General features: G+C 42.9%; 5 protein-coding genes across 6 annotated transcripts; 3 read left to right on the top strand and 2 right to left on the bottom strand.

The window, feature by feature from the left end:
- The first annotated feature begins 245 nt into the window (after positions 1-245).
- Positions 246-1,951, top strand: LOC6553876 (mitochondrial pyruvate carrier 1). Of its 2 annotated transcripts, XM_015154208.2 has the most exons (4): positions 246-529; positions 603-722; positions 789-889; positions 1,265-1,951. In XM_015154208.2, the coding sequence occupies exons 2-4, from the start codon at positions 661-663 to the stop codon at positions 1,423-1,425; spliced, it is 324 nt and encodes a 107-aa protein (XP_015009694.1). In that variant the 5' UTR covers positions 246-529; positions 603-660; the 3' UTR covers positions 1,426-1,951. The 2 variants fall into 2 exon arrangements, with proteins under 2 accessions (XP_015009694.1, XP_026832369.1); XM_026976568.1 differs by lacking the exon at positions 246-529 and having other exon boundaries at positions 557-722.
- A 488-nt stretch (positions 1,952-2,439) lies between these two features.
- Positions 2,440-10,081, bottom strand: LOC6553877. Its single transcript, XM_026975771.1, has 4 exons — positions 9,992-10,081; positions 8,202-9,087; positions 3,158-3,891; positions 2,440-3,055 (listed from the first exon to the last, which is right to left on the bottom strand). Exons 2-4 carry the CDS (start codon positions 8,716-8,718, stop codon positions 2,459-2,461), a joined length of 1,848 nt encoding a protein of 615 aa, XP_026831572.1. The 5' UTR covers positions 8,719-9,087; positions 9,992-10,081; the 3' UTR covers positions 2,440-2,458.
- Positions 10,082-16,557: 6,476 nt separating this feature from the next.
- LOC6553879 (N-sulphoglucosamine sulphohydrolase) lies at positions 16,558-18,325 on the top strand. The gene has a single exon (XM_001979554.3). It carries the CDS (start codon positions 16,670-16,672, stop codon positions 18,242-18,244), a length of 1,575 nt encoding a protein of 524 aa, XP_001979590.1. The 5' UTR covers positions 16,558-16,669; the 3' UTR covers positions 18,245-18,325.
- Positions 18,326-20,591: 2,266 nt separating this feature from the next.
- LOC6553880 (endophilin-A) lies at positions 20,592-22,821 on the bottom strand. The gene is made up of 2 exons (XM_001979555.3): positions 22,364-22,821; positions 20,592-22,212 (listed from the first exon to the last, which is right to left on the bottom strand). The coding sequence occupies exon 2, from the start codon at positions 22,147-22,149 to the stop codon at positions 21,040-21,042; it is 1,110 nt and encodes a 369-aa protein (XP_001979591.1). The 5' UTR covers positions 22,150-22,212; positions 22,364-22,821; the 3' UTR covers positions 20,592-21,039.
- A 905-nt stretch (positions 22,822-23,726) lies between these two features.
- LOC6553881 lies at positions 23,727-24,487 on the top strand. The gene is made up of 2 exons (XM_001979556.3): positions 23,727-23,862; positions 23,933-24,487. The coding sequence occupies exons 1-2, from the start codon at positions 23,809-23,811 to the stop codon at positions 24,383-24,385; spliced, it is 507 nt and encodes a 168-aa protein (XP_001979592.1). The 5' UTR covers positions 23,727-23,808; the 3' UTR covers positions 24,386-24,487.
- The last annotated feature ends 845 nt before the right edge of the window (positions 24,488-25,332 follow it).

Genomic DNA, 25,332 nt, shown 5'->3' with positions numbered 1-25,332 from the left:
AATGTATGTGATTTGTTCATATTTTAAGAAAGTATCTAAATATGTTTTTATATATTATCTTAGAACTGTTTAACATGTTAGAATATTCTTTTTTTGTTTATATATTGTTAATATAAGTTTTAGCATAGTGCATGAACACAAATGAACCGTTTCAAAAGTATATTTCCACATTTAAATATATTATTACAAATTATTAAAAACTATCGCATTCGCTTCGTGCATTGTCCATTTCTAAGTGTGACCCTTGCGATATACCGATTGTACGGGCTATCGATATCTCCGGCGCGGCAGCGACGCAGCAGAGAAAACTCGTTGTTGCCTTTCGTTTCACTAATTTTATATAACTTTTGGAGTGACAACACGGCCGACACATAAACAAAACGTAAATCCTAGCTTGTGAATATTTAGGTACACTCTTTCCACACCTGCAACGCGGCCTGCAGTTTTAAATTCACCGTGTTTAAATATCAAGGTATTCCAGACGGTAAACAAACAACAACGATAGCAGCTGGCGCAACAACAACAACCTGTAAGACCTTGACGGGATTTTTTCGGATTTATATTGCGCCACACAGGCAATCTAATCTGAATTATTCCACCAGGTGCGCTCCTGATTAACATTTCTGGTCGAATATTTTCAATTAGCAAGTCGGTAGCATCATGTCGATCAGAAGAACTATGTCCACAACAGCCTCGAAAGAGTGGCGGGATTACTTTATGAGGTTTGTTTGGTGGTTATCAGTTGACCATATATGGCATATTGTAAATATTCCTTTTTATATCCGCAGTACCCACTTTTGGGGCCCTGTGGCGAACTGGGGCATCCCGGTGGCTGCTCTCGCCGACACACAAAAGAGCCCAAAATTCATCTCCGGCAAAATGACATTGGGTAAGGATATCCCTTGCGTTTTGTCCTCCTTCTGGCACCCAGACACGCGCAACTGGCATCGAAAGATCCCGCTCAAGATGTCGTAATCAGAGCAGCTGTGATATGTTCTAAAGAAATCACTCTATATTGCCTGATAAGACAGATACGGAAATTGTCGAAACGTCTACCGATAAGATTGCACAGAGAACAAATTAAGCTAAATTTGGTCAGCATTTTACTCCTTAATCTGAGTTTTTTTTGCATTCCATCGGTTTAATATGCCCCCGAGGCAATAAGCACATAGAGACATGGAAATTATAGCAAATTAAGCATATATTTTGTTCTGTGCCTAGATAAATATGTCCCCCAGAAATGCTAATCCCTGATGTTTTCCAGCTCTGACCCTGTACTCGTGCATATTCATGCGATTTGCCTACAAGGTCCAGCCCAGGAATTGGCTGCTCTTTGCCTGCCACGCCACCAATGCCACCGCCCAATCGATCCAGGGACTTCGCTTCCTCCACTACAATTACGGGTCTAAGGAGCAGCAGGCGTAAAACCTTTCCCTGAAATCCACTTCCATGAGAACGACGCGCGAAGCCACCTCAAATGTTTACCCAACAGCAGCAGCTATAACAATTTACTGCCACCACACGCAACAAACATCTAGCAAATTGCACTGCCGCAATCCCCTTCAAATCAAATCCAAGTGGTGGAGTAATTGCCGTGAATCACACCCGCACAATTGGCTGAATCTCGAATCGTGTTGTCGTGCCCCACTCGCCGTTTTCGCTGGGGTCAAATCCCAAATCCAATTGAGTCTACCCCAAACTTGTTACTTTGCCTATTAGTTAATTCCGTTAGGCAGTTGATCAAAATTTTAAGTCGGTGCAATTCTTAGTTTACGATCAAAGCATGCTCTATGAATATGGTTTAAAATCTAACAAAATTGTAAAATTGAATTAGAATTAGAATTCCTGTAAACACTTCCAGCAATTTTGTTGTAGAATCCCAAAAAATGAGGAACGTAGTAAAATCTTCAAAAATATATGAAGTTTCTTGACTTTATCATGTTTATGGAAACATGGTCTTTATTCAAACAATTACGGTTATATACGTTGATATCTGTAAAATATACATATCAATTGTTCTTAACAATAGCATATTTTTTTGTTGACATTTTTAAAACTTTTTTGTTCATCAATGGGGTTAAAGCATACAAACGCGTAATCATATTTTTTTGTGTGCTTTTTGTTGATTTTCATTACGCTTAGGAAGAAAAACATATATGCGGATACAAAAACATAATAAAAGTAAAATTAAAGTTAAACACGCCTCGCGCACCTCGGGCGCCATCACTATGCCTAATAAGTGGCTTACATGATTTAAGTTTGACATCATTTCGTGCGAAACTGATGTCCAGATGGAAATTTGATTTCTGCTTCTCAACCTTTTCAACGACAACTTAAGTTACTAAACAAATGGATGACGACGAGGAGTACTATGACTAAGGCTTATGCTCCGCACTAAACGTCAATCTTAGGTCACAACAGTAGGTCTATCTATTTTATGGCTACGAGAATCTCCGTGCTACTCCTGCTCAGCGAAAGTGCTATCCTTCCGCATGCGCAGCATCAGGAAATTCTTGAACTTGCGTTCCTTGGATGCCACTTCATCGGCCAGCGTACGCAGTCGCAGATTCTCTGCCACCAGCTCGTCCTCGACGCTCTTCTCCTCCTCCTCACGCTTCTTCGTCTTCCGGCGCGATACGCGGCTTGCCTCATTGTTCTTGATTCTGTCCTGGTAGGCCTTCTTCTCCTCGCTGGTCATGCCGGACATGAGCTCGGGATCGGGACCGTCGGCATGGTCCTTGGCAGGGCGACCGCGCTTCCGCTTGCCGCTGATTCCACCGGATGGCGAAGGGCTGAACGCGGAGGTACTGGCTACTGAATAGGCGGGCGATTGGGGAGCAGTGAGGAATCCACCAAATCCGGTCTGGCAGGTGGGCGCCGCACAGCTGGAGCTGGCTGAGTAGTTACTGTGTGGTGTGTTTGGAGGCGAGAAGTCGGTGGTAGTCTCCTCATCGGCACTGTGTCGATCCTCTACAATGTCTGGACGGAAGATGATGATGCTGCTGTTGGAGGTGTTGCTGGTGCTGGTACTCGCGGTGCGAGCCTCGAGCTGCAACTTGAAGAGAACAAGTAAGTCAGAGAGTGCTGGGAATTTCGGCTTCCTAAGAGCTGACAGCTCTTCGGTACATAATTTAATCTGCTTTTTACAGATACTTACCGTATAACGATCCAGGCACTCGATAACTTCTGGCGTGGTTAGGGTGACTGCTGGCGTTACCTCAGTGTTGATTTTGAGCTCAGGTCGTCTGCGCTTGTTGGACTGCGCCTCGAGCACGGGGGCCGGAGCAGATCGCTTGAGGTTGGTAAGGATGGGGTGTTGGATGGAGGCTGGGATGGCCACGGCGACGTCTGAACCGCCACTGCTGGCAAAGCTGCCGCTGGGCTTGACATCCTCCTCAAGGCCGAGCGACTCCTGGCTGTAGCCAACGATACTGCTGTTTTCTAAGTTGTCGGAGATCATCGGCTCCTCCGAGATGTATTTGGTGGTGCTGAATGTAAATAAGGACTGCGGGCATTGGGACAGAAAGGGGTCGTTTGAACCGGTGAGCATGGCCGTCCGCTGCAAGCTGGGGAGTATGCTGATGAGTTCCTGATCCTGCTCCAGGTTGATGTCGATGCCGCTGCCGAACATCGATGTCATGTCGAAAGTCTCCTCCTCGTTAGGCAAGTCATCCAATGGTAGAAGGTCGTTGTTTAGGTTGTCGTTGTTCATCTCGTCCATGGCCGGACTGTAGGGTTCCGTCTTCTTGCCCTCAGACTCAGTCGGATAAGGATCCGAAAGCGGGGCAAACATGTTTATATCAAAGTCAAAATTATCCATCTCAGTAAGAATCTCCGTTCCGTTTTTGCTGCTGCACGTTGATGACGTTGCTTCTATTTCTTGCAGGTATTCTGTAGTAAACAAATTCATTTATTAGTACAAGTCATTTCAAATTGAGGCAGATCGTGCTATATGGATGCGCGTAAATTTAATTTAGTCGTAGGTACCCAATTTTTGTTATTAGGCGAAAGGGGTGATGTATTAGTTAATTGTTGATTGCAAAAAATTATTTTAAATATGTATATGTACATATTTAATTATTAATGACTCATCTGATTTAAAGTTACAACGAGAACGTCAAGTAGATATATATCTACGTAATATATATTCTACGTAGTGTCACTTTCAAGTTCCCATTTTAATCCGCACTACTACGTCATGGCGGCGCTACTGTGTTATTTTACGCGACCCATACATTCTACACGCTGTATTGTACAAAACGAGTGAGCATTTCGTTCGCGCTCGCTCGCCGTTTGTTGTGAAATTAGTCAATGTGAAAGAAAAAAACGAAATAAAACAATTGGAAATAAAAATTGAAAACAAGAAAATCAAAAAGTGCAGAAAGGGTTATATCAAATCTTATGTTAATTGTTTATCTGTGCAAACTAACAACAACAAAACGTGTCAACTAAATAAAATATAAATATGTACGCATTTGTTTGAGTATAACCAAAGAGTATAAAATTATTAATCCATTACGTCTTCCGCCAATTGTGACGATTTAAATTTGGCCAACAGTCCTCTAGTATTATTTCTCTTCCCCGTCGCACACACACATTCAAGAGACATATCTGCCGGCATTGCGCGACAACAACCACACGAAAATCGGACATGATCGTTCCTGCGCGCCTTTTCTGTGTGTGCGCGTGCCTGTGTGTTTGCCAAGTTAGCTGATGGCTTTGGAAAAACTCATTACTTTCAAGAACAAAAACATAATTTCGGAGAAAATAACTGGCATGTATGTAAATCTAAAAATGAGAAATGCGAAAACAAAACAAAAACAATGGTTAAATGTGGGGCGATCGCCTAGAATTGTAAACTAATCGCAATTCCATTTTCAATGAAATGAATGAAATCTATTATTAATTAAAAGTTCCTTAAAATATTCACCTTTTATGCGTTTCTATGTTGTTATGTTATGCGTATGTTTGCCTAAAGTGTTATTTCGGTTCAGATTCACCCGCAATACAAAACACTTCTGCACACTGCAACGATTAAACACGAAATGATTATCGTTGAGGCTCAAATATGTTTTCTCAAAGAGCGAGAGAGAGAGAGCGAGAGAGAGCGCGATAGAAAGGTAGCTGTCGGCGCAACAAGTTAGCAAGCCATCCCGCTCGCACCCTCAGCAAGTTCAGTGCCAAGGTGGAGCGATATTTGCCTTCTTGCTCTTTTTGCCGGCGACGACGCAGGGTTCTTCTGCCAATTACATGTGTAGATTTTTGACCGGCCTAGGAGCTGTCCAAATCAAAGTTAACCGTTCGGAGTGTGTTTATTTGCACCAATACAATTGTCCCTAGAATTTCACCAGAGCGAGGAATATACATATGTAATATTGCCATTTATGGAAGTGCCTTTGCAAAAAAGAACTGCGTTTCCCGAGAAGAAGTGAACCAACCGACCCTAAGTTATTTAGAAGATCACCAAAGTGGAAAAATCGTATTTTCTTCTAAAAATATCAGTAAAAATTGCCAAAACAATCTGTAAAATTGTTTTAAAACACCAATTTCAAAATAACTAAATGAATTAAATATTCCTTAAGTTGCAACAGTGCGTATACGCAATGCATTTTGCCGAAAGCACACACACATTCATGTACACAGGGAATGAAAGCCGCTCAGTCTGTATATGTGAGATATGCCGCTTGGACACTATAGCTATCTCTTTCGCTAGAGAGCGTGAGTGAGCGAGGTCACACACCCACACAAGCAGATGTCTGTGTTTCTCACAAACTAATGCTCGCTCTCAATTTTCTCCGATCATTCTTATTGTATTTGACAATAAATATTGAATAAGCCCAAAAGGGACAGTACATTGAAGGGGAATAGGTTATTTATATTAAATTAAGCATTAAATTACCCCTAACTACATATGTAAATACTCTGAAAAGTATTATCATTTTGACTAGTTATCGAGGGAATAGTGAGTAAATAGAAAAATTAAATTAGCCGGCTAGAAACACGTGCAACAAGAATTTGGGTCATGAATCAGCTGCTGTACTCTCTCGATTCTGACGTCACACGCCCGGCGAGCCTCTTTGTTTGATTGAAAGAGAATTCCTATGGAAAATGATGAAATATTTCATTTGAATATATCAAAAAGCAATCCCTGCATGGAAAAAGAGAAAAACCTGTTGTAGACTAAGGGATTACCGGAGTACGTGATTTAATGTTTGTACTGCGATTTTCATGAATTTGAGACATAATAGCTTTAAAAAGGTGATATTTATTCGTAATCCAGAAGCAAAGTAAAAACTGAACTCTCTTTGCAGAATATAAATCAGCCAGCTCATCGGTGATGAGCATTTGCAATTCACTCGCAAACGGATGGCAATTATACATATGTATTGAAATAATTGGTGGTATGATTATAACTTTGTTTCTGATTGGGTAATTCAATCGGATGACCTATACATATTAGCGAATTGTATATCAGTAGTCGTTCATGAAAGATACACACTATCCAGAAGTTTCTATTTGGCTTATCGCTTTTATTCGCACTCGGGTGCTGAAGTTCAGAAAACCAAAACGGATTCTTAATTGCGGAATTAGTTGAGGGGTGGTGTCATTCATATGATTCATCTCAACCTGCATTGATAAGAGCTTGTAACAAAGGAAATAGAACCTAAAATCGCAGTCTTAGTCGCTATGCAAAAATGCATTGATGGCTAAATATAAAACTCGAAACGAAAAGATCTTCGTTCTGGAAAAGTGAATCAATACGCGAATTTTAAAAAGAAAAGTCTCATATTTTGTTATAAAATGCCTCTCCAAGGCCAACGATCAAAAAATCGTTATTCAATTTAGGTGTGGAACAAACGAAAAATTTGATAAATGAGTGGAAATCTATGAGAAGTTTGGCAATTAACTTACATATACATATGTATATGTGTATGTAGGCATTTTACATTACACCGATAAATTTAATTTAAATGGTTGAAACGGCAATATTTAATTTGTATATTTTGAAACAATAATTCGGTATGAACTTGCAAATTTTTTGCCAAATCGATAGAAATTTATAAGACTAATATAAAATTGAATAAATATCCAAACGATTTTCAAAAGTGTGGGTGTGGTTTGCGGGCGTTATAGTAGGCGTGGAAACATAATTTAACAAACTTGCGCTTCGTCCATGTTTTTGGAAGCTGCATGCCCAATCTCAACATTCTAGCTTTTGTAGTTCCTGAGATCGAGGCGTTCATACGGAGAGGCGGACGGACAGACGGACATGGCCAGTTGGACTCGGCTATTGATCCAGATCAAGAATATATATACATTATAAGGGCGGAAACCTCCATCTACTTCTTACATACTTTTCAACGAATCTAGTATACCCTTTTAAACAGATTTTAAAGGCATGACATGCCAATTAGTATCAAATGTTTCAATGTCACATATGCAATGTATAACACGGATATGCTTGTAAGAAAATTATCAAGAGATGTCGACAATTACGGATTACGAATTACAGCGCTTTTCCGTCTTTTAAGATACTTGTTAATTATGAATGCAGTAGGGATTTTTGCAATTTTCGTTAAATGAATAAAGAGATGTGTGCCCATTTCAGAACTAATGGGACCCTTTAAATGAAATATATTTTGTGACACTTCATTTCCCAGAAATGGAACAGAACAGTTTTCAAAAAAGTATTTCTTAAAAATTCGGTTTTCTAGTAGATCGGTTTTTTAGTTGACAAAAAATTGCTAGGATGAAGCTAACGAAGGATTTACTTCAAGATGGATTGCATGAAGTGAGGAAAACAGTTGGGGAAAGAAGTGACCGATAAATGGAAGTACATAGATTGAATATCGTGCAGATATCGATCGTATGAGTAATTACGTTGCCATTTACCGAGAACATGAGCGGAGTGGGGCCACCTAGGCCCCCAGACCGCCCCCAATCTTTCACTCGTTTCTTTAATGGGTCATTGCACTGTGATCTTCGCCTTCGTCCGCTACGTGGTGACTGTACCTCGACGTCCTTGGCAGAGCGCGGGCGCCAGATCCTGGGGATCCTGGCCCGAGCTCGATGCCTGCTATCTGACTCTTTCTCCAACTGATTGTGAATCATTTGTTAGCTTTTTCGTATTTTTTACAAAGCAACAGTAATGAGAGAGTGCTGGGTACACAGGCAACACACACACAAAACACAGTACTCACCATCAATGAACACCGGAACGTCTATCTCTTCAACTGTGGCAGTAGGCATTGCTCCACTCATATCCCAGCGGGATGGCGGCTCGTCCGCACCTGTCAGCTGGACACCAGCCATGGCTGCCAGGGTCTGTGTCTGAGGCGCGCTCGACGAAACCGGGACCGTTTGGTTCACCATTGCCGTAGTCGGTAAACCTGCCACCGTTTCTGGTTGCGATAGGGATGTTGGCGTCCCAGTTGTGGGGTACGTTGAGATAGGGCACTTCCTCGCCGAATCTTTCTGATTTACTAAAGAACTCGTTGAAGGCGCGGCCTGGTTGGCTGGCGGACGCGTTGGTACCGACCCTGGTAAAAAGAGAATCCTGATGTTGCGAGTTTGAGGCGTTCTGGGCTCTGTCCCGTTGTGATTGTTGTTGCTGCCGCTTCCGCTTGTGGGCACTCTGATTAGCAGAATTCTGGGAGTTGGCTTGCTGTCTATCACGATCGGTATTGTGGTGATCGTTGACGTCGGCGAATTCTTCATAGGCTCCGTTGGCCTCGTTCTCCTTTTGGAGCAGGAGCAGTTGATCCAAGAGACTGGGGAGCCAGTGCCTTGGAAATCCTGGTAAGTAGCGTTGTCCTTCCGGATTGTCTCCTCGAATGTGGGTGCCGCCTGTACTCGTGCTGGCTCCTGGATCGTCAATATTATATCTCTGGGATTTTCGGTAGCCTTCCTCGTCGGCGCTGCTCTGTTGTTTGTTGGACTCGGCGGCGGCACAATGGTTTGGGTTGCTCTTAAGGATGTTGCTGGTGTTGCTCTGGTCTTGGTTGATTGGGATGCTGTTGTTTGATTCACTCTTGGGCCTGGCTTGGCTGGTATGGGCTTCGACGGAGAATGCCATTTTGAACGTGGCTGTTTTGTTTTCCAACAATATCGAAAATTCAATGCGATCGGGGCAGTTTACGGTTTGGTGTACGGTTCGTTTTCAATCGGTTTCGGTTCGACAGGATATCAAAATTTATACGGATTCGTATAATTTTTATCGATTCGGACAGGATTTGGCGATGAGTGGAGCAAGCGCAGTTAAGAGTGTTCGTAATATTTGTTTTCATTTTTATGTGAAAGAAAATAGACAAAAGAAAAAAGATTTTGTTATTACACAGATCGAGGACGGGCAGAAGCGCGATCCTTTTTGAGGAGTTCGCGCCTCCAAATATCTTTGTGGCTTGGATGGGTTAGCAAATGTACAAGTGGTGGTTGTGGGCCTCGGTGTCGCAGGGATCTCGAGGATACGCCTGGCCACCGATTTTCTAGACCATCATGGTTGGCGACTTTCAACAGCTCGGGTGTTTGGTGCTTTGTGTGTCGAGATGGTTAAGAGGGTGGTAATGTGGGTGGTGTTCTTTTCTTGGCCATTTTGTTAGTGTGTTTCCTTTTTTCTTATGCTTTTTTCCATATTTTTTTCCCATTTTCATTCTGTGTATTTTTATAATCTTTTCCTCTTGTTGGTTATTTTGTACATGGATTACTCCTTTTTTTGTTTGCTTTTTTGTTTGGAATTACTCCTTTTTTGAATGGAATTGCTCCTTTTTTGATTGGAATTGCTCCTTTTTTATTGGAATTGCTCCTTTTTTGCATGGAATTACTCCTTTTTTCTTTTTTTTTTTTCTTTTCTTTTCTTTTTTTTTCTTTTGTTTTTTGTCTTTTTCCTTTTTTCATAAAACATTCTTAGAAACTATTGGTGCAAGGACTAAGAAAGTCGGGCAATCATGAGGCATGGCTTAATAATAGCAGGCGAAGGGATGTGGATACTCACTTTTAATTGACCGTTAGAAAGAAACAATGAAATTGTTAGGGTCCCTCTAAACAAGCTCTTAAAGAGTCGTCGACACAAGTTCCCCTTAAGCTGTAAGCAAAGAAATGGAGAACGCAAATTACTTATAGGCCCCACAAGCATTTTGATAGACGGGATTCATTTTTCCCTAAGTACTCTTCAGTTACAGTTCAAGATAAGTTTGTTTTTTCCAACCAAATAAGTAGTTCCTTGTTTGATAAGAGTACCTTTCAAATGTCAGGGCTCTTATAGACGCACGCCCATTTTTTTGGGCGGCTGGTGCTGCGAAAGCTCTTTCTGAATTTCACAACAGCGGTGGCAAAAACAACAATATGGCGGGACCCATCGCAACAGGTCTTCATACAGCAGATGAGTGGTACGAGTGGGGGGTCTAATCAGCAGTTGGTAACTCTTCGACCCGCTCCCCGCTCTCCACTAGTTGTCACTTAGATAATTGAGGCACACGGTCGTGTGGCTATACTATTATCGCGATCAGATATCTGGCGGCCGGTAAAACAACACCAGAAGGCAATTACCTCGAGCGGTGGAAAATTTCCCCGAAAAGCACACGCCAGCTTTGGCAATTACACACTCATGTATAAAAATCTAATACGAATGTCACACAAACATATGTAGCGCCCTATAATTAAATGTTTCCACAAAAATCCCCTACCAGTTTGAAGTTCGATTGTATCTGTATCTGCCTTTTATTCGAGGCCACTGACGTCACAAGTGCACAGTAAGTGATTTAATATGGCGACGTCCAAGTTGAACAACAAAAGCTCCCTATACTAAGTACTACGTGCATATGTATAAGTATGCCTTAGCATATGGAATGCTGATTGCTCTACACTACTTACATAAATTCGGTGAATGTGTCTTCAAGAGCGGTGGTCTGGTTTTTGGAAAACCCGACCGCGAATTCACTTGTCTTTCCTGCTACGCAATAGGTTGGGTGGTTCCTGGCACCACCACTTGGATACGGATTCAAGTCCGTCCGTTGCTGGGATCTGGAGGATTACTCCTTGGGATAGCGACAAAGGTCCACTGTTGTTGTTCCGCGATGAACAACAACTATTGCCAAGTCTTTGCACTGCGTTTCCTTGTGACAGGAACTTGGTTATATGTTGCTTCTAAAAGGCTTGCACTGTATGCGGTTGCGGGTAAAAGTAGAACTTTTTACTGTGTGTGAGTCAACCGACTGCTTGGAGTATTCACTTCGATTTGAACTGCGCGATGCGACGACGGCAACAGGAATCGTACGTTTTGGAATTGCTTGGCACACTGAATTTCATTCGTTGTGAAATTCAAAAAGCACCCCACAAACCAGTTTGCCATAGCCAGATAATTTTCTTATCGGTGTGCGGCAGCGAGCTTTGTGTATCGTTGTATTTCAAATACGCGCACTGTGAGATACGTTGTGTGCAAGCGAGAGGGCGCACAATTTCCCATTTGCCGCCAGATGGCTTGCTTTTGTAAAATTTCCCTGGCATATGGGCTACAAGTTGAGACTCTGTCACAGCCGGCCGGTGTTTTACTTTACAAGTTAAGACTCTTTGTCACAGCCGGCCGGTGTTTTACTTATATTTCAGACTTATATTTAAACATTGCAAAGTACATTTAAGTGAGACTTAATACCCATGAGTTAGCACAAGTTCAACGTCTTTTTTGTTTTGAGCGGGATACCTATTGGCATAGGTACAATATAACAACATAGACAACAATATAGTCTTAGAAACTGAAATGACCTATCACAAAATTATTTCTAATAAATAGTTAGACGTGAAATCTGTAACGTAGGGTGTTTCAATTAAATCATGGGCTATTTGTGACTGTTATATATCTTCTCTTTTTAAATAGACTTCACTTAATTTGATTGATACTTTATTTAATTCGCTTATAGGCAATGTTAATTTCAATCAGCACTTTATTAAAACCAAAAGCTATTTATTGAAACTATAATCTTGTTCTTTGCGTAAAGAACTTTATCTACAGTTGAACAATAATACATAAACCCAAAGCACTGATTTATTGGGTTTTCTATACCATTCATTCATTTGCCAGATTTTGCCCTTTTATAATAATAGACTGTGAACCCCACGACAATGCATAAAACGTTGAGATATGAACTTGGGAAATTTCTATATATTCTTTCTCTTTCTTTTTGTCAAGCTTATTAGCCCACATTGAAACCGAAGAGCTTTCATGCAGTGGTATTAGTCAGCTCTCTTTAAATGTGTGCGCAGATAAAAGCTGTTGAACTCTCGGAATCGAAAAGCTTTCACCTGAGTACAAGTCTACATACTATATACCAGCTTTAACTGATAATTTAGAAACCCATGAGTCATGCTGAGAAACAGAAATCGCCAAAGCGCAAAATGAGCTTCAGCGGTTGGCAAAAACAGTCATCATGTGATATTTGTAATGGGTGTGATCTGCAGACGCAAGTATGTACATATTTGGAGGGGGCATTTTGATTATATGGCCACGTCCGATTATTTTGGCCCCAAGAGCTGAGGAGCTTAAATGCCAGCCCACATAGGCGTGCAAGATTCGTGGAATTTTTCCCCACAGCGGTACGCACACGTTAACTTTCAAACGACAATCTTGCACCGCGCACCGACTGGCACGAGATTTTGGAAGATCGAAGACGTTAACAATGGACGGCCTCAGTTTGCGATCTACCAAATAAATGGCTAACACGTAGCATTCTGTTTAGTCTTTTCACGATGAGTGGGGGTTTTTCGACCCCAAGGAATGGAAATGGAAAGATAGGGCATTTGTATAGATGAAAGCGCCTTCCTTGTTCGATTTGGAAGTCTTATCTAGCACTATTATCTGGAACGTGATCCAATAGCGCGGTAGATGGATATGTATGACTAAGTTTGAAGCGCACCTTTAAAAGAAATTGGGGGCAGTTACAAAAATGTGTTTTCTTTAGTTGTTTTGGCGAGCTCATTCTTTTTTAGGGGTGTCTTAAAATAATTGAATCATTAGTTGTTTACTTATGTATGTTTCCTACCATCATCATTAATAATTTAAATTATTACTAATTAACTAAAAATTTGTGAAATAAATATACGTTCTTAATTTAGAAATGCATGAGGATAATAATTCAAATAGATAGCATTCACACCAATAGATAGAATCAAATTCGGTTGAACAACTTCTCAAAATTATTACTTAAAGCGGCATATGTTCCACGTAACTGAACCACCTTAGCAATACAAAAGTTTGTGCCCTATCAACGGTGTGCGATTACACTGTGCCTAAATAAGCCCTCCTATTTATACTCGACGTGAAGTGTACCCAGTGTCAATGACACTGCCAGCAACAAGGGTCTGGCAACAAATGTTGCGGGCATCGGGAGAGAGGGAAATGTGGCCAGTAGTTGCTTACCCTCCATCATGTTGCTGCCTCGTTGAGCAGGTTCCAATGATGACGGCACAAATATAAACTTGATCCTTGTTGCTCCTTATTTCTGGTGACGTTGACTGACTCGAATCGGCTTCAGCAGAAAGTGCGGCAACTACAGCGACGGCGGTTAAAGTCCCGCTTCTTTCGTAGCGACTTGGAGCGCCTTAGGATCTTAGTGCCCGTGGTGCCACCAGTACCGGTGCCGATCGTGGTGGTCTCTATATTGATCGAATTGTTGCAGAAATACTTGTTGTAATGCCAGCCGCGCATACGCATACACATAAAGTTGTTGAGCATGGGAACCTGCTGCTGCGAATGTTGCACACACATGAAGACAACGACAGGCGAATGTTGCATGACGTTCTTGCGCGACGCGATGTTGGAATATCCGCTTTTCCTCGACACTGCTGTTGCTGTTGCTGTTATTGTTGCACCAACCGCAGGCAGAACGAACATAATATTGGGGCAGAAAGCCTTTAAATGGTGTTTTTGTACAGACAACCACTTGTGCAGCTCGGGCGTATGCTTAATGTACTCGTCAAGTGTAAGTTCACACGCGCTTATCTATATAGCATCTAGATACAACTCTTATCTGAGATACTGTATGTACATATATAGAAATTGTTGTTGCTGTCGGCCAATTTATTGCGTCTCTCGCAAAAGTTTTTCAGGCTGCTAATCACTCTGAACTTTGCACTCAAAGTTGGGTTTTACACGAAAAGAAATTACTGTTCTATGAATAAGAAATCTTTGTAACGACGTTCAGCTGTTGGTGCCATTAAGCTGGGGTTATAAAACACGTATCGAAAATTTCACAAATTCCACGTTGATTTGCACACTGAAAGCTCTGTCTGCCTTGACTCACTGAAAGTTGTTCTGTTCGCGACGAAGTATTGTTACTAACTGACTGAACTGCGAGCACTGGACGGCTGCCGTTGTTCGTGGTTGATATAATTTTGCTGACGTCGTCGCCTGGTTTCCTCCACCGCTTCATACCGTGCATATATGTATGTACCCTTCCCTCAATCTCGGTCCACATCGTACAAGTATATTCACGTCTATTCACATTCACGCGCTCTCAGCTGTTGTGTCTATTTTCTATGGCCGCGCCCCCAAAACATTTCCACGCCGGATCTCTTGCTTTTGGTGATGCGGAGGATGGGCCACTCGGAAATGTGGGCCTCTACTTACTCCAACCCTTAGCTGGTTGAAAGTAGATCAATCCAGCTGGAAAACGTGTAAACATACATACATACATTACTCGCTTTTGACGCATTAGCATCCACTAATTTAAGTTCTGGAGAAAAAAGGTGTGCAAATCCGAATTTTGCATAGACTTTCAAACTGAGGAAAAATATTACATTAAGTTGATATAAAAACCCAATATTTAGAATGAGCTCTATACACACATACTTAAGAAAACAGAATTTATAGACAGTTTGCAAAACGAAGACAGATTATTCATAACTGAATAGCAATTTACTTCCACTGCTCTTATCAAATACAGTTTCAATGGAATGGCTACAATAGATAAGGCGAGCTAAGAAAAGATTATAGCTAGCTATGCACTCAGATAATTTACAAACGTAGGTATTTTGATTGTGTTTGATTGAATTTTTTTGCACCTAATGAATTTTGTGAACCAGCATGTAGGGTTCCTATGATCATTTAGTATTCATAGTTTGTATGTCACCTATGTCCGATCCAAAAGGTGTAGGGCAACTGGCAACAAACAATACAGATTCGCACTCTTTCTCTCCACTCTTTCTCTCTGAAACTCAGATTGGCTGATGCAACACTTGCCACACGTTGCAACAGCTGTTTTAGTCTGGCCCAGCTGATTCGGATTGTTGGCTTGTTGCCAGAGACTGAGAAAATCTCTTGGCAACATGTTGCGGAAAACTTGGAATACTCATAATATTGCTAAACATTTCTATCGTATGTTCTAGAGATTTTTTCATTTCGATGTAGTGCAAAAAAGGGTGTCTGCAACTGTAGCTGCTGCCTGGTTCAAAAAAGCCGGCCGATGATTCATTTGGGGGGTTGTCCACTTACATCAGAGCTTCTGACCCACCATGACACGCGTTACCCGCTGGAAGAAATTGCGCATTTCGACACAGAACATCCTAAGCAAGCAGAACGTTCATTTGTTTGTACAATGTATATGTATAATTTGCGCGCATACAGCATTACACTTTTGCGATTGGTCGTGCCACCCTGACGTGGTTCCATTGGCGACACTGTGCCTGTTTTTATCTTTTCCATGAGGCGAGATAAAATCCGAAGCCGCAATGTGCCAGAGTCATGCAAGCTCTGGATTATTTAAATGCATTTCCATGTCTGTCAAGGAATACAAGCTATTATTTTATGACCAGGTATAATTTACCAAAGCACACAAAATGTTATAACACCACACAGCGAAATATATACTATTAAGATTTTATAAACATAAAATCAGTTTAAATATTAAATGAGTTAACAAAAAATTCAAAAATCATTAAATAAACATTTCTGTCAAACCCTATTTAGCCAATTTTTTCTGTATTACCTTGTGCTATAGTTTTTATACCAATTACACGTAGAGAATTACACGTTAAAGAGTATGCGAGATTTGTTGAAAAGTATGTAACAGGTAGAAGGAAGCGATTGGCCATGTCCCTCTGTATTTATTTATTTATTTCCAATTTCTATCAATATGCCAACAACATTTCGGCCACGCCCAATCTAGCGCTTACAAGTGTATTAATATTTTTTTTATTAGTCTTGTAAATTTCTACCGATATTCCAGGAAATGAAGGAATTTCTAGTTCGCACTTTCACAAGCTGAGTAAGGGGTATCTGATAGTCTCGACTGTATCTATTCTATCTTGTTTTTATAAATCTATGAAAGTTGTGATTTATATTTTTGTCTTACTTCTCTCTGTTCTTTCTGTATTGAATGAATTACAGTCGTCTCAAGACACTTTAGTTTTCCATATCGTGTGCTGACTGTAGTCAAACCGCTCCCGAAGAAAGTCGGGCAATGTGAATGTACGCGCCTAGCGCTCCCGCTGAGCATTTGTTGCGATCGTGTGTTAAAACTGGAACTGGGAATGGAATTGAATGCGTCTTGAACTGAGATAAAGAAACGAGAGACTTTGTGGGTACTTAAAATGGGACTCTCTTGAGCCGGGCTTTAGTACGCTGACGTCGACTGAAGAGTCGCCTTGTTCTTCGGTCTCAACTGTATTTGATTTATACAGCATGCACTTCCTCCATTGGATTGTTCCACTTTTGCTGTTTGGAGGTTGCTCCGCTGGCCCTCAAAATGTGCTGCTGCTCTTGGCTGACGATGCCGGCTTCGAATCAGGCGCCTATCTGAACAAATTCTGCCAAACTCCCAACCTGGACGCACTGGCCAGACGCGGATTGCTGTTCAACAACGCCTTCACTTCGGTGAGCAGTTGTAGTCCCAGTCGCTCGCAGTTGCTCACCGGCCAGGCTGGTCACTCTAGCGGAATGTATGGACTCCATCAGGGCGTTCACAACTTCAATGTTCTGCCGGAGACCGGGTCACTTCCCAACTTAATCCGCGATCAAAGTGGCGGACGGATCTTAAGCGGCATCATTGGCAAGAAACATGTTGGAGCCGCCTCTAATTTCCGTTTCGATTTCGAGCAAACAGAGGAGCAGCATTCAATCAACCAGATTGGCAGAAACATCACCCGGATGAAGGAGTATGTCAGGCAGTTTCTCAAGCAGGCCAAGGACGAGAAGAAACCCTTCTTCCTGATGGTGGGCTTCCATGATCCCCATCGTTGTGGCCACATCACCCCGCAGTTTGGAGAATTCTGTGAGCGTTGGGGCAGCGGTGAGGAGGGTATGGGCAGCATTCCCGACTGGAAGCCCATCTACTACGATTGGCGAAACCTGGAGGTGCCCGCCTGGTTGCCCGACACGGATGTAGTGCGTCAGGAACTGGCCGCTCAGTACATGACCATCTCCAGGCTGGATCAGGGAGTGGCTCTGATGCTGAAGGAGCTGGAAGCAGCCGGTGCGGCAGACCAGACACTCGTGATCTACACCTCCGACAATGGACCACCATTTCCCGGAGGCAGAACCAATCTCTACGAGCATGGCATTCGATCGCCGCTGATCATAAGCTCTGCAAAGAAGGAGGATCGTCGCCATGAAACCACAGCAGCCATGGTTAGTCTTTTGGATATATATCCTAGTGTGCTCGATGCCCTTCAGATTCCACGACCAAATGACACCAAGATCGTTGGGAGGTCGATACTCCCTGTTCTGCGGGAAGAACCTCCCATCAAGGAGAGCGACTCGGTGTTTGGTAGTCACAGTTACCACGAGGTGACCATGGCCTACCCCATGAGAATGGTGCGCAACAGGCGCTATAAGCTGATCCATAACATCAACTACTGGGCAGACTTCCCCATCGACCAGGACTTCTATACCTCCCCAACCTTCCAGCAAATACTGAATGCCACGCTCAACAAGCAATCTCTGCCGTGGTATCGATCGTTGTTGCAGTACTACCAAAGGCCTGAATGGGAGCTGTACGACGTCAAGACGGATCCCTTGGAGCGCTTCAATCTGGCCGAGAAGGCCAAGTACAATGGCACCCTTAAGCAGCTGCGTCAGCAGCTGTTCGACTGGCAGGTGGCCACCAAGGATCCCTGGCGATGTGCTCCGCACGCAGTGCTCCAGGAGCAGGGCATCTTCAAGGATCAGCCAGCCTGTCTGACCTTGGGCCACGAGGCGCTGCAGAGGTCCAGGCGCAGGATCCTCGGCCAGTACGAGGAGTACGTGGTCCTTTCCTAGGTCTGACTAAGTATTCACTAGATTGGCTTTGTTGTCTTATCGCACGTCTAATAAAAGCACCTCAAAGTGCTGATAACTCAACGATACCATGGTTTTTCACTTCAAATGCCTTTACAGTTGCGGTCATAGAAATAGGAATTGCAAAAGGTGGAAATAGGGGCTGTGAGCACCAGAGCTAATTAGAGCACTGTTTGCAATAACAATGGGTATAATAAGTTTCGAACATTTGTTTAGAGGCATTTGCGTTCTTTGAACAAATTTCGAAGTTTACTTTAAAGCAAAACTTGAATTGCTTTTCATAAACAAGCAGGCGAAATATTGCCTTTCCACCTTTCCAATGCCCAAAAACAGCACTCAGAACTGGCAAAGAAGATTGAATTCCCCACCGGCTGGATTGGTTGCATCAGCCCAGACTGGCAAGCACTCGTGTCCTGGCAGCATGACCTCAGCCACTGTGGGTTGGGGGGATGGGCTCCAGGGGGTGGATGCTGCGTCACGTTTCAATGTCATGCCCAGTGGGCCAGTGGGGGAGGGGAGGGGCCTTGGGAGCGGCTCCCACTTCCTCTTCCACTTGCAGCTCGTGTGTCTGTGTGGAAAATCGAAGATTTCAATGCTTCTGCCGTAGTTTATTGGTGGCGCCTCCGGAGCCCCGTATCCCCACCCGTGCGCAGCAGCAGCAGCAGCAGCAGCAGCAGCAGCAGCAGCAGCAGCAGCAGCAGCAGCAGCAGCAGCAGCAGCAGCAGCAGCAGCAGCAGAGCAGCAGAGCAGCATCCGAGTCAGTGTTACACAACAGGCAGCACGTTTTAAGGTCAGCAGGCAAATATCAAAGAGTAAAGGACGGTTGCTTGTGTTTTCTCAGTTATGACTTTGAACGAAAGACACATTAAAAATTAAATTTTATTAATTTTGGTTTGCATAAATTAGGGTCTTCAGTTTTAGCGTAGTTATTATTATATGTATATGGTTTATAATGTATATTATTCAAGTTACCGCCCACACAAATGCAAAATTACAATAATTATTGTTTGAAGTTCGGCCCGTCCAGTGGGGCAAGTGTGTGTGCATGGAAAGATAGTCTCCAGGCGATGCTGAGGATCCCCAGATGGGGTCCTCTGGAAATGTTCGCACTGGCAGTCTGTCCGTCCACGAGGCAAATGTTTCATCTTCGCACTCAAATATAATTCTGTTAAATGGTTTTTTTTTTTGGCATTTAACAAATTTATTATCAACACAAGTTGCATGGGTTTCAATTCAGTGTTTTCTTTATACGTAAATATATCTTGTGTATATCTTTCCTAAACGTATATACATTCGTATATCGTGCATAGCTGTTTCCGTTGTATGCCAACATGAGACTATTTTAATCATTTTATTGGTTTGCCGTCGAAAATGTATTATTTTGCTTCGGGTTTCTCGTTAAATATATAAATATTTGATCTAGAGTTGCGGTTGGTAAACGCGTTAGTAGGTTTGTAAGTGTTGCTATGCTTCGATTGACTTGACTGGATTTTGCTTACGTTTAAAGTTATTATTATCAACATTTTTCTGGAAATCGTATTTAACTAGTATTATGCTTGTTGGTATTGTTTAGGAGGATTCTGTTACATTTACTTGCCGCTAGTACTGTTTATCTGTTATCATCGTTTAAATATTCTTTATATTGTTTACGTTGCTGCTCAGTATAATTTATAATAAATACATAATAATAAATATACATGTAGATAATACGCTTAATAAATATATTTATACATATATTTGATTTCATTTAATATATATATAGTTGTTATGTATATAATAACAAAAAAACAACACACATAAAAAGGAGCAAAAAGTAGGATACAAATTTGGTTTGTTTCATCCTTGAAAAATTGAATTATTCTTTACATTGAACAACGAACATCAAGAACGGTATTCCGTATGCCTTTTAGAATAGAGTGTGGGGAGTATTGTTTTTGCACAAATATACGTAGGTAGAGTAGGTATAGGTATTTCGGGTATATAATAAATATATGTGGGCGTATGATGTGGATACGTAGCGTTAGCCTATAAAGGGACTTTGCATAGATAGCGCATTGGCGTAGGTAGGTTTAAATTACAACGATGAGACCGGATAAAAGTCGAAGACTGGAGGTAAGAACAACTCAGGTGGAAGGAGAAAAAAGACGCGCTTCCGTGGGTGATAAAGATTACGGGTAATTTAGTTAGTTAGCTAGAGTGTTTTGCTTGCTTTTGCCGCCGGCCAACAGTTCTAATACGTGATCTATTGTGTGAAGTAGCACTAAAAGTTCGCACTTGCAACGAACAACAACGCTGACGCTTGAGAATCAAAAGTAAAAACGCAAGGAAGTGGCATTGCGCGCGTAACATCTTGTAAATTTAATTAGTTAATACGTACATTAATTTAACTCGTAGTTAATTTGTTAATTATTGTGTTGCCAACTGGTATAATTTTGCACATAAAATTTAGTTAGCTTGCTCTATGGCCACCATGAATTTAGCCTGCTGTGTGCTAGCTAAGCCGTATCGTAATATCCGTAATCGTAGTAACCCGCTCATCTAATTCAACTATATATATATTTGCATTTATGTGCTTCTGCTTCTGCTGCTGCCGCTGCTGTTTCTGCTTCTGCATCGGCTTCGGCTGCCCAATTTCGCGCCTCTAGTGGCGAAACCAACATTAAGGTTATTGTTCTCCAATCAGCGATCTACGTACGTCTTCAGCCAGTTTGATAGGTTGGGATAGGTTTAGGGGATGGGATTGCGGGATCAGGATCAATACGAGGAACAGGAACAGCCTAGTTGCCATTGGGCAGGGGCACCTGCACCTGAACGTAGGACTGCGGGAAGTAGCCAGTGCGGCCATTCACCGCGCCCTCAAACCAATTGTCGTCCACGCGATTCAACAGGGTGATGATGTCGTTCTCCTTGAAGGCCAGTTCGCCGGGATTCTCCGGTTCGAAGTCGTAGAGGGCCTGGCAGCAGGGCTGCTGCTGGCGCTGCGGCGTTACGGCCATCGACTTGGCGGGCGAGCGCATCGGCGAGGGCAACGGCGAGGCGCTCGAACTAATGTGAGACGGCGTGCCATCTTCGTTGAGGCCGCCGCCACCGCCGTCCAAGTTCAGATCGAGCAGCGTCTTGGGCACGAACTCGTTGCGTGGCCGGCTCTCCGCCTCGGAGCGCTTCTCCTGCAGTGTCTCCTGCAGGCCTCGAAGGACATCCGCGCACTGCGAATGAAAATCGTATAGTGCCTCGGCAAAGGTGACCAGCTGGGAGACGTGCTCCGTATCGTTCTCGAGCAGATTGAACATGCCCACCTGGGCCAGCTGAAGCGATTCACCGAACTTGTCCTCGGCACCACGAATCTCATCGTCCTTGGCCTGCCGGCGACGCTTGCAGTCGAAGTCAAGCCGCCGGCCCTGCAGCTTCTTGCGATGATGCATTACCTCCTTGAGGTCTTTGGTCTGCATATGATGCAGTGGCTCCAAAAAGTTCTGCTTGATGTTGTCGTCCAGCGAATACTTGACGTCGGCCATCTGTTTCAGCGCTTCGCCGAATTCGACGAGCGCCTGCGCGAACACGCTGTTGTCCTCGCCGAGCTTCTTCCCATAAGTCAGCATGCATTCCGCGAGCAGGCCCTCCGGTTGCGGATACGTATTGGACTTGGCCTGTCCGGACAGCTTCGAGATGCCCTTGACCGCTGCCATTTTTGCCCGTGCCGTCGGATTCGGCTGCAGGAACTCCTTCGTCTTCAGCTGCAGCTCCTCCACCAGCTCCACGGTGACGTCCGTCTTGCGCTCCATCTCCATGAAGTCCATGTCCAGTTTGGTGCCCTCGGCACCGCCCATCTTCTCCGTCATGTACTGGTTGGCCTTGTTGATCTGCTTTTTGAGTCCGGCGAAAGCCATGGCTGCTGCTGTCTCTTCTGGTTTTCCTCTGGTTAAATTGGGCTGGGGCGCTCGACGCAGTTGCTGTGAACGGGTTGGTTGGGTTAGTCGAGACTCGATTTCAAATTCAATGTCAATATCATCAAATCAACAATTTCATCAATGGACTCAATGGATGGCTGGATGGCTGGCTGAGTGTGTCTATTTTTAAAACGTTTACGTTTGGAAGACTTACGCGGACTGCACTTTTCTCCGTTCCTTCTCCGCTGGGGGTGCTACTTTTCTATTTTCCTCAGCTGCTCAGGGGAGGCTGCGAGTCGGGAAACTCGGATTGGCTTGGAGAACTGTAGCCCGAGTTCGAGTTCGAGTTCTACTTTTGCTGACTGCGGGCACTTTCACTCGCTTCGCTTGCTCTGCACGTTCTGCCTCTTTTTTGTTGCTCTGCTCGTAATCTTCGATTTTTTCCAGAACCTTGGGCTGCGTAATGTTTGAAGGACCGTGAGTCGTTACTACTACTACTAGTCGCGCGCAGGGGGCGGGGGTTCTGGGGTCGCGTTTTCCTCTCGGCTCGCAAAAATCAATATCTTGACTGTGTACAACAATTTTCAACGGCACTAAGCCACTAGAGCTGAGGGACTATCGATAGTCCAGTGCCAGAAGCTCAGTGTGGCCGGTTTTGCGTAAAATACCATACTCTTTCCAGTGCATTAACAGACATACACTGCATACGCCCATCTCTGGGGCTATGTTAAGGCTGCTATGCTGAACTTAACATTTTATTTCATTTTAGCTGTATGTTAGTCACTGTATGTTAGCTGTATGTTCAGTCACTGTAAGGAGTATCTTAACAATATTTTTTAAAAATAATATATAAATCATAAAAGTATTACATGCATGTAATTTAAAAAAGGCCTATGAATCATATAATTTATTACATTTATGCAATGGTTTTCCATAATTATTTTTATTATACTTAATACCTAATATTTACAATGTAAATGCAATATAAAATTTAAATTTGAAATCAATGTTAACAGCACATAGCAGAATTAACGATGCCGGTATCGATGTTTTGACTAACGTCATTCTGTCATCGAACGGCTGTTAATATTACAGCAGGAATGGTATACAGTTTGGCGCTCAAAATCGTAACATTTAATCATTCAATTTTTTTTTATAGAAAAGCGACTCAACAAAAATAAGGCTGTACAGTCATAATTACAAATTTATGTTACTTTAAGATAAAAAGTGAATGACTCAGAAAGAAACAGAAAATAACATATTACTGTTTACCACTTTGTGCAAAATAACCAGTAGCACAGCCATCAATTTAATCTTTCCAGAAGGTGGCAAATATATTCCCCGGGAAAGGTCTAGATAAACCCTGTTTGCATTGTAAAAAGCGGTGACGTCAACAGCATGAAGTAGCGATTTTCCCACATTCCTTCATATAGGCTTTATCTAAATAGATAAGCCCCAAGAGGTACTTAACACCCCTGAGCACACAATGAACATGTAAATCAGTTCAATCGCTGTAGAAATAGCTAAGATATCAGAGATAAGATCGTCTTGTCGTGTTTTTAATGGCGTATAAAAGCCGCGAACCGTAGTGCTTTTGGCAATTAGTCTCGACCCAACCCAACGACTGAGAACCAACTGAACTCAGATAAAATAAAAGAAATGAAATTCGCAATTGTTCTACTGGCGGCCAGCATTGCCTGCATCAGCGCACAGGTGAGGAGTTATGGCCCACCCCCTATTAAGTGGATTATTATGTAACCGAATTATCATAATTTACTCAAAGGGCCCTGCGGCTCCTGCTGGAAATCCCCTTGCCGGAAATCCCTTTGCCGCTGCCAATCCGTATGCGGCTGCCTTTAATCCCTTCCTAAATGGAATTTTCGGAGGAGCTGGCACTGGAGCTGCTGCCGGAGTAGCCGCTCCGGTGGCTCCATCTGCCCCCTTTGGAGGCGCCTCGGTTTCCTCCTTCTTCCAGTCGATAGTCCTGCAACGTGAAGCCGAGCGCCTGCTTTCCCAGCCTGACTTCCCCACCGACCTGGCGGAGCGCGTCCAGGATGTGGTGGCCACCTCGCAGGAGTCGATCAGTGGTTGCGACAACACCACTTTGCCCTGGCTGCAGATCCGCTGTGTCAAGCCTCTGCTGACCACTGCCAAGAACCAGCTGAAGGCCATCGATGACGAGTGGCAGGCACGTTTGGCCGCCATCGCCAGTCCCGCCGGAGCAGCTCCTGCCTAGGATCCCAGTCCTGTGCTTCCGCTGCCTTAGTGTCCAATACTTCCTAGCTTCCTAGCCTAGCAATCGACCAAAATAGATGCAATACAATTTAAATAAGCTTAATGCCGGAATTTCTTAGGGGGGTTTGTGGGGTGGAAAGTTGGGGCCAAAGGACTCCTGACCTAGGACATGCTTTGATGTGGCCGGCCGAGCTTTGCATTCCGCTGCTTTATTAAATTTCCCATCGGGAATTACAAATTTTGGCGTTGCCTTCTTGACGCTTTTCGGGGCGCAAATACTTGGCTGCTCACGTCACCATCACGAAAGTCCTGGTTCCGTCGCATCGACCTCGACTAAAAGGATGCTTATGCTTTGGAAAGGCAGTGTTGTCGTCATGGGGAGAACCAGCTAAATATGTTATATACTAGTCAAAGCTTAAATAAAAAATTAGCTTTATATATCCTTTTGATATATCCTTTTGGATTTTTAAGGGTTTTATATTTTTCTCTCGACTTTTTCGGGTATTCAAGTTAAAAAAAACTAATTTGTGCAATTTCTATAAATATTAATAAGAAGTTATGATTACAAATAGTTTAAAACGATAAAACAACAAATTGTTTTTTACATTACATTATTTTATAATGTAGGAATTAATTAGATATCTTCAACTGCTTAAACTGCTTTATATAAGTGTAGGTTTTAAAATTACAATACAGGCAAAACAAGAATTATAATCTAGTAATAAATGAAGCTAAAATCATACTGTATTATTAAAAAATATTAGTAACAAAGTGAACCAAATTTCACCAAAAATATTGGCTAAGACGTCATCACCCCGACGCACACTTGAGCCGTTTTGGCCATCGCTGGAACTTGACGCATTTTGGCCAAATATTTGCACTGAGTTCCTTTGCTTTAGCTGCGGGCTTTGTTTCCCTGACCTCGCTGAACTCCCTGACCCACCCCGT

The sequence above is a fragment of the Drosophila erecta genome, unplaced genomic scaffold (assembly GCF_003286155.1).
Source record: "Drosophila erecta strain 14021-0224.00,06,07 unplaced genomic scaffold, DereRS2 tig00000000-arrow-pilon, whole genome shotgun sequence".
Lineage (NCBI taxonomy): Eukaryota > Metazoa > Arthropoda > Insecta > Diptera > Drosophilidae > Drosophila > Drosophila erecta.
The sequence above is the reverse complement of the archived record's forward strand: the minus strand, read 5'-3'. Positions and strand labels throughout refer to the sequence as shown.

What these genes read in the sequence shown, in the direction of transcription:
- LOC6553876 (XM_015154208.2), top strand. Translation starts at nt 661, where the DNA reads ATGTCGATCAGAAGAACTATGTCCACAACAGCCTCGAAAGAGTGGCGG. An exon ending in TGGCGGGATTACTTTATGAG is followed by an intron (nt 723 to 788) that starts GTTTGTTTGGTG and finishes TTATATCCGCAG; the next exon opens with TACCCACTTTTGGGGCCCTG. An exon ending in CTCCGGCAAAATGACATTGG is followed by an intron (nt 890 to 1,264) that starts GTAAGGATATCC and finishes GATGTTTTCCAG; the next exon opens with CTCTGACCCTGTACTCGTGC.
- LOC6553877 (XM_026975771.1), bottom strand. Translation starts at nt 8,718, where the DNA reads ATGAAGAATTCGCCGACGTCAACGATCACCACAATACCGATCGTGATA. An exon ending in CGTTCCGGTGTTCATTGATG is followed by an intron (nt 3,892 to 8,201) that starts GTGAGTACTGTG and finishes TGTTTACTACAG; the next exon opens with AATACCTGCAAGAAATAGAA. An exon ending in AGTGCCTGGATCGTTATACG is followed by an intron (nt 3,056 to 3,157) that starts GTAAGTATCTGT and finishes GTTCTCTTCAAG; the next exon opens with TTGCAGCTCGAGGCTCGCAC.
- LOC6553879 (XM_001979554.3), top strand. Translation starts at nt 16,670, where the DNA reads ATGCACTTCCTCCATTGGATTGTTCCACTTTTGCTGTTTGGAGGTTGC.
- LOC6553880 (XM_001979555.3), bottom strand. Translation starts at nt 22,149, where the DNA reads ATGGCTTTCGCCGGACTCAAAAAGCAGATCAACAAGGCCAACCAGTAC.
- LOC6553881 (XM_001979556.3), top strand. Translation starts at nt 23,809, where the DNA reads ATGAAATTCGCAATTGTTCTACTGGCGGCCAGCATTGCCTGCATCAGC. An exon ending in TTGCCTGCATCAGCGCACAG is followed by an intron (nt 23,863 to 23,932) that starts GTGAGGAGTTAT and finishes ATTTACTCAAAG; the next exon opens with GGCCCTGCGGCTCCTGCTGG.